The 7,110-nt window shown below is 49.2% G+C and overlaps 1 protein-coding gene across 5 annotated transcripts in view; it reads left to right on the forward strand.

The window, feature by feature from the left end:
• The window catches only part of FBXO16 (F-box protein 16), a 57,470-nt gene extending 51,224 nt beyond the window's left edge, over positions 1-6,246 (forward strand). For 2 of the 5 annotated variants that reach the window (XM_007192718.3, XM_057549376.1), the window contains one exon: positions 4,042-5,688. In XM_007192718.3, the coding sequence (XP_007192780.2) occupies positions 4,042-4,221 (180 nt within the window). In that variant the 3' untranslated portion in view covers positions 4,222-5,688. The other 3 variants (XM_007192719.2, XM_057549373.1, XM_057549375.1) reach the window with 3 other exon arrangements.
• Positions 6,247-7,110: the final 864 nt, after the last annotated feature.

Raw genomic sequence — 7,110 nt, forward strand, 5'->3', positions numbered from 1 at the left:
CACAAAACACACGTTTCTGGCACTTCTGGTCACCAACTGTGTGGGCGTTTTCCCCACACCAAGCAGTTCTCTGCAACACCAGCTGGGTGGCCTGCAATTTAACTCAGTTCTGGCAACATCTACCTGGAGAAGGCGTCAGAGCCCACAGGATAAGGGCTCAGTCCCACAGGACTGCTCTCCGCCCTCCTCCCCCGCATTTCAGTCACCAGTGTCACCTGTGCTTCTGACCAGGCAGCTAGAGATCAGAGGTTCCAACGACCCTCTCCTTGGGTTTGATTAATTTGCTAGAGCGGCTCACAGAACTCAGGGAAACACGTTTACCAGTTTATTAAAGGATGTGATAAAGGACACAGGTGAACTGCCAGATGAAGAGACACATAGGGCGAGGTCTGGGAGGGTCCCAAGCACAGGAGCTTCTGTCCCCGTGAAGTTGGGGTGTGTCATCCTCCCGGTGTGGATGTGTTACCCAAAAAACTGGATTTGCCTTTTGGTGGGTGTCAAGCCAAGAAACATGGCCAAACCAAAGAATGGGAGAAGGAAGGAATTATTATCTGCAGCAAGGAAGGAGAGGGACTTCCCTGGTGGTCCAGTTGTTAGGACTCCATGCTTTCACTGCCTGCCGAGGGCCCAGGTTCAATCCCTGGTCAAGGAACTAAGATCTCACAGCACCGCCAAAAGAAAGGAGAACACCAGGGATCTTTCCCAAGCTGTACCTCCCCGAATAGCAAAATTGGGGAAGTTTGAAACTAAGGATACACGCATATTCGTGAAGGGTCTTAAGCAGTGGAAAATTCAGTGTAGAATTGGGGCAAAGGTTGACAGAGTGCAAGCTCCAATTGATTGAAGTCACGAGGGTCAGAAAAGGTCAACATCATCATTCCATCCTCCACCTGGGTGGCCGCCTTACTTTCTGCCCCCAGAGATATGTATATACTCAACAATATGTATCAGATTGTTATGTACATCTTTTTTTTTAACATCTTTATTGGAGTATAATTGCTTTACAATGGTGTGTTAGTTTCTGCTTTATAACAAAGTGAATCAGCTGTACATATACACATATCCCCATATTTCCTCCCTCCTGCGTCTCCCTCCCACCCTCCTTATCCCACCCCTCTAGGTGGTCACAAAGCACCGAGCTGATCTCCCTGTGCTATGCGGCTGCTTCCCACTAGCTATCTCTTCTACATTTGGTAGTGTATATATGTCCATGCCACTCTCTCACTTCGGCCCACCTTACCCTTCCCCCTCCCCGTGTCCTCAAGTCCATTCTCTACATCTACATGTATCTCTTGAGGAGAATCTAGGACTCTTCTATCACAGAACCATTGTTTCTTGACTGCTTTTTCTTTGTTCCTGCATTCTTTTGTTCCCTTAAGATCATTAATTACTGAGACCTGTTCAAGGGCAAGCTTCGTGGCCAGGTTTAGATCACAAAATGGCTTAGGCCAAAATGGGTTCTCTTGTGTCAAGAAAGCCATGCCTGGTTCTCTTTTCTCCGGGGACCCCCTACCCTTTCTGCTTATAATACCCAATGTTGGTGTAAAAGAAATTTCCAGTTATTTCAACCAGATCATCAGATGCTCTGGACCAAGACCCAAGACTGTCAGATTTGTACCCTTTTATATAACTTCCCCATATTTTGCCCTTAGATCTTGTCTTTTCTCTTGTAATATGGACATTAAAGTCTTAAAATGCAGAGGGCCTGCAAACTTGCTTTCAGGGACAGCAAGGAAGCCTGTATAGTCAGGCCACTCAAGATGGCTGTTCTCTTGCTCTCCGTATGTCCTCTGCCCTACCAGGGACTGCGTCACCTATTTCTGACGCATGAGACTGACCTTGCTATGTACTTGCCTCTGTCCCAGCTAGTGATTGTTCTTATCAAAGGAGTGGTGAGGGGCGTGCCCCTCTGCTGGTTTCCCTGGTAACCAATGAGCCCACCTGACGTCATTTCCCCTATAACTGGTAATCTCCCCCCCACCCCCGCCCTGGGAGCGAAGACTGCCGCCATGTCCTGTCTGCCGCCTGCTGCAAATGGGGGGACCTTGCTTCAGACACGTAAACTCCCCCATCCATTAAACCATTGATGTCTGTGTTGTTGACTTCGGGCTCTTTCTTCAGTCTTGAACCTGGGAAAGTGCAGGGCCCATAGGCCTGCGGGGTGCAGCCCAACAGGTGGACATAAGAAGACCATCTTCGGGAACCCATCTAGGAGGGATGAGAAACCCACAGTCTGGGTAGGTGGTGATGGTTACCAGGAGGAGAGGAGGGGGGTGGGGGAGTCCCTGGGACCTGCCAGGGCGGAAGAGGAAAGCTTGAGGGGAGCCTGCCTGGGCCTGTGAATCTCCCTGGGGGACTTAGGAGAAAGGGTTCCTCCAATACAGTGATAAATTATGCTTTGCACTGTAATAGGATTAAATTTGGAACTGTTACAGATAAGGTGTTACTAGCCCATTCTTGTATCACGGAAAGCTAGGCTTTGTCTCCATTCAACAGGTATTATTTTGTTTTCATTGTTCCTAAAATGATACAAAGGAAGGCTTCTGTTTGTTCTCTTACCTTATGCTGATCTCAGAACAACACAAAAATGCTGACTGTACGCTGATCTTTCAACACTGAAAACTTCAAACACGGGAAGATGATTTACTCTCGTTCCTTCCCCCTTTCCTCTTGGATTCGAACAACTGGCTACGTTTAACCCCAGTTTTGCCTACTCTTTCCCAGAAAAGTCACCAGCAAACATGGATGGATCTACCAAAGGCAGGACTGTAGACTCAACAGGGTGTGGGATTCCAGCTTTGTTCTCGGGGAGCTGACAGTCTCATCAGGATACAGATAATTATTGGGTTGGCCAAAAAGTTCGTTCAGGTTATCTATGTCACGGAAGAACCTGAGCGAGCTTTTTGGCCAACCCAATACATTCAGAAACGGGTACTAACGCCCGAGAGCGTACGTTCAGTGCTAAGTTAGGGGTCTGGATAATAATGGCTTCAGGAATGCAGCTGAGGCAGAAATCCCCGAGGGTCAAGACTCTGAAGCTTCTAGGAGAAGGGGGGGCCTCCAAGGACAGATTTAGAGAAGGAGTAAAGAGCGCACCTGAGGCAGGTGGCGGGTGTGGGCGAGACCAGCCCCTGAGGCACACCTCTGTGGACGAAGAGGGACCTGGTTCGCTGGAGGCAGTAGTCATGGCGGAAGCAATTTCTGATTCAATGACAGTCTAAAGTAGGATTTTCCCCGGATTAATAGAAACCCTGTGCGTTGCAAACATAGCCGTCAGAGCATGAGAGGGATGTAATGGATGATCTGACTGCTGGGACTTGGCAGCTGAATGTGGAGTCGGGGGGGGGGGGGGGGGGACCGTGTTTGAGGAGGTTCAGCATCTGTACATCTGCCAGCCCTCCTATGTCGCTCTGCACACAGCCGGGGCCAAGATAAGGGTGAGTGTACATCCCGCCTGCTCCCTGCAAGCTCAGCTCGTATTATTTCTCTTGCTCTCTCCATTCTTTCCTCTTTCTGCTTACGGCCAGATGTCGAGGAGAAATCCTTTCTCGCTGTGAGTTTTGGTTGGAGTGTCAACCTGTGACATTTGCCCTTTGCGTGCATGCCCAGATTAGTAGGGAGGATAAACGATGGGAACTCTACCGATACCCACCTGGTCTAAAAATCACAAGTCTCCAGACCCAGCTCTAATGCCTTTTAGCTCCATGAACTTGAGCTGGCACTTAAACTACCTGTTCTTCGGTTTCCTTTATTTGTAAAACGGAGATGTTAATACCTCCCTACCTACCTCGCAGAATTTTCTTGAGAGTCAAATGAAATATAGTTGTAAGAGCACTTTGGAGACTAAGGAACTTATTATTAGTAACTCAAGGTGAAGATGGTGGGGACGGGGGGAAGGTGGTGAAGTTGGGAAACTCAATACATCCCATCCAGCCCGGTGATTTTATAGAATCGTTTTTTATCATTTAAATAATTTTAACTATATAGCTTTTTTGGATGTTTTAACGACTCTCACTCTAGTGATATCTTTTTCCTCCCTAGATATCCCTAAATGCAGAACCCAGCACCCCCCTACACATTCCAGCTCATCTTGCTTGCCTTCCACATCGACCAGTGGGGCTCCCAGCCACTGAAGCAGCAACGAAAACTCTCATGCAGCATCTCCAGAGACACTCTGGGCTTCAATCATTACCCCAGGCCTTCCAGCCAAAGTTGATCTAAAAATGTGAAAGGATTTTTCTAGAAATGACAGGCTGCTCTACATGGAGAGTTGGATGTTACTTGGCTCCTTGATTAGAAACAGTTTAGGTACCTTACTGTGAAAGTGAGTCCTACAGTATTTCGGTAAAAGGTATTCATGGCACAGATGTTGACGTATTTACAAACTGAGAAAGAAATGTGATGATAGATACCATGGGGTTGATCAAGGGACATATGATAGCACCGTTGGTGAGACTGGGTGTGTGAGGCAGGGTCCCAGAAGGATACGGCCAGCACATTCCCAAGGCTACTTGAGCAGTTTAATGACGGGAGTGTTTACCATGGTGTCTTAGTTTTCTAGGGTTGCCGTGACAAACTACCGCTGTCTGAGTCCACGCAGGCTGCTATAACAAAAATACCATTGACGAGTGGCTTATAAACAACAGACGTTTATTTTCTTACAGTTCTGGAGGCTGGGAAGTCCAAGATCAAGGTGTGGGCAGGGTTGGTTTCTTCTGAAGCCTTCCTCCTTGGCTTGCAGATGGCCATCCTCTCCCGGTGTCCTCACGTGGTCTTCCTTCTGCGCGTGTCTGTGTCCTAATCTCCTCTTATTATAAGGGCACAAGTCAGATTGGATTAGGGCCCACCCATATGACTTTGCTTAACCTTAATTAGCTCTTTGAAGATACTCTCTCGAAAGACAATCACATTCTGAGGTCTCGGGGGTTAGGACTTCAACATAGGAGTTGGTGTGGGGCGGTTATAATTCAGCCCTTAACCCACACTGTGGGCGGGGTTAAGAGAATCAAGACGAGATGGTGAAGCCCCTGGAAACTAACAACAGCAGAAGCCTTTATCTTCCTTTGGCCTGAAGAAGCAAAAGAGAAAGGGCGTGCTATTTCTAGAACCCAGTGAGAGCTGTAGCCACGGGCGGGAGAGGGACTGCCCAACCTATGGTATATGGTGGAGGAACGCAGCCATGATGGAGACCGAGGCCTAGCAGGGAGGGAGGGAGAAGACCCACCCCTCTCTCTCGCCACTCTTCACACTCCAACAGCGCTTCCCTTTGGTCAAACCCACCTGGAAGTCAGAGAACAGAGAAGCCTGGGGGATGCAGCTCGTAGGTGTCAGCCTTTGAGGCAGGGAACAGGCCGACAGGTGTGGCCAGGAGTGGGCGTGGAGGGGTAGGATTTGAGTGGGACGATGAAGAATCACCAGCACGGTGGAGGAAACGCAGACATTTCCAAAGGAGGAATTATGATGCATATTCAGGCAACGTAAATGGGCTTTAAAGAGTTACTGGAAAACAGAAAATGCCACTTAACTGCAAAAATATTAGTCATACATTCTAAACTAAACCACCTACTCATGTAACCATTTCCAGGTCCCAGAAGTGACCATTCTAGGATACTTGTGTAAGTAAAGCAGAATGGTAGAAAAAATATGTTTGTCAATCTTGTCATGTTGAACACTTATGTTCTTACTTTATATACTGTAATATAGGTATTTTCGAATGGTTCAAAATGGTGACCTGGCAGCATGGCCCAAGATACAGTGGTTTGGATGCCCAAATGATCGGTGGGGGACAGAACAAGACCAACTTACAATTGATTGGTTTGCATCACCCAGGATGAAGCTAATATGTGGCTCTGAGGCAGAGAAGAAAGAAGATGCACCCAGGATGAGACCTTGTGTTCTTCCCATGGGCAAAGCAGATGGCTGTCAGTTAGGGTTTCCTCTTCCTGGGTCCTGAGCCCTCATGGTCAGCCCCCAGGAGCCAGGGGCAGCTGTGTAAGCTGGGGTGGGGGGACCTGCAGCTCCAGGATCCTGCCCTGCTTTGTCCCAGTGAACGCCTGTGAATATGTCAGGAACCAGTCATGTTGGAGGCCTATGTTTGAATGGACCAGTCTGGAGTAAGTCCCCAGCCCCTTCTGGAATAAACCAGGATATCCTGGGGCAAGGACATAATCAAGAGAAAGAAGGGCTCATCCAGTACAAGTGACTCCATCTTGTCTTAAGCTGTATTGGGTTATCTATTCCTGTGAAACAAACGGACCCCAAACTTAGTTGATTACAGCTGTCTGTTATTCTCCTTTTGAATCTGCAGTTTGGGAGGGGCCTGGGGGAGAGCTTGTCTCTGATCCACACGGCATCTTCCCCCCAGCAGAGGGCTGGAAGGTCCACCTCCCAGATGGTGCAGGGACATGGCTGGCAAGTTGGTCCTGGCCGTCCACTGGGCACTCAACAGGGCTGAGGGTTGAGGGCCTCTGCTCCTCTCCACATGGGCTGGGATTCTCATCGCATGGGGGGTGGGTTCTAAGGACAAAAGTCCCAAGAGAGCCAGGTGGAAACTGAATCACATTTTTATCCTAGCCTTGCATTGGGCTGCACCCCACAGGCCTGCAAGGCCTGCACTCGCCAACTTCAAGACTGAAGAAAGAGTCCAAAGTCAACAACAGAGACATCAGTGGTTTAATGGTTGGGGGAGCTTACACATCTGGACCAAGGTCCTGGGGCAACACCTCACTGTGTGTGGTGCACGGCAGGCAGGATGGGGCGGCAGTCTTCGGGGTGGAGGCGGGTAGGGAAGTGGAGATGACCAGTTATAGGACAATTGATGTCAGGTGGGCTCATTGGTTTCCAGGGAAACTAGCAGCGGGGCACGGTCCTCACCACCTCTTTAATAAGAACAATCATCAGCTGGGGCGGAGGCAAGTACGTAGGAAGGTCAGTCATGTGTGTAAGACAGGGGTCTGCAACCCCCAGGCTACAGACCAGTACCAGTCTGCCGCCTGTTAGGAACCCGGCTGCACAGCAGGAGGTGAGTGGCTAGCTAGCGAAGCTTCATCTGCTGCTTTCCATTGCTCCCCATCACTCGCGTTACTGCCTGCACCGTCCCGCCCCCTCCAA

Source organism: Balaenoptera acutorostrata, chromosome 6, assembly GCF_949987535.1.
Source record: "Balaenoptera acutorostrata chromosome 6, mBalAcu1.1, whole genome shotgun sequence".
NCBI classification, from domain to species: domain Eukaryota; kingdom Metazoa; phylum Chordata; class Mammalia; order Artiodactyla; family Balaenopteridae; genus Balaenoptera; species Balaenoptera acutorostrata.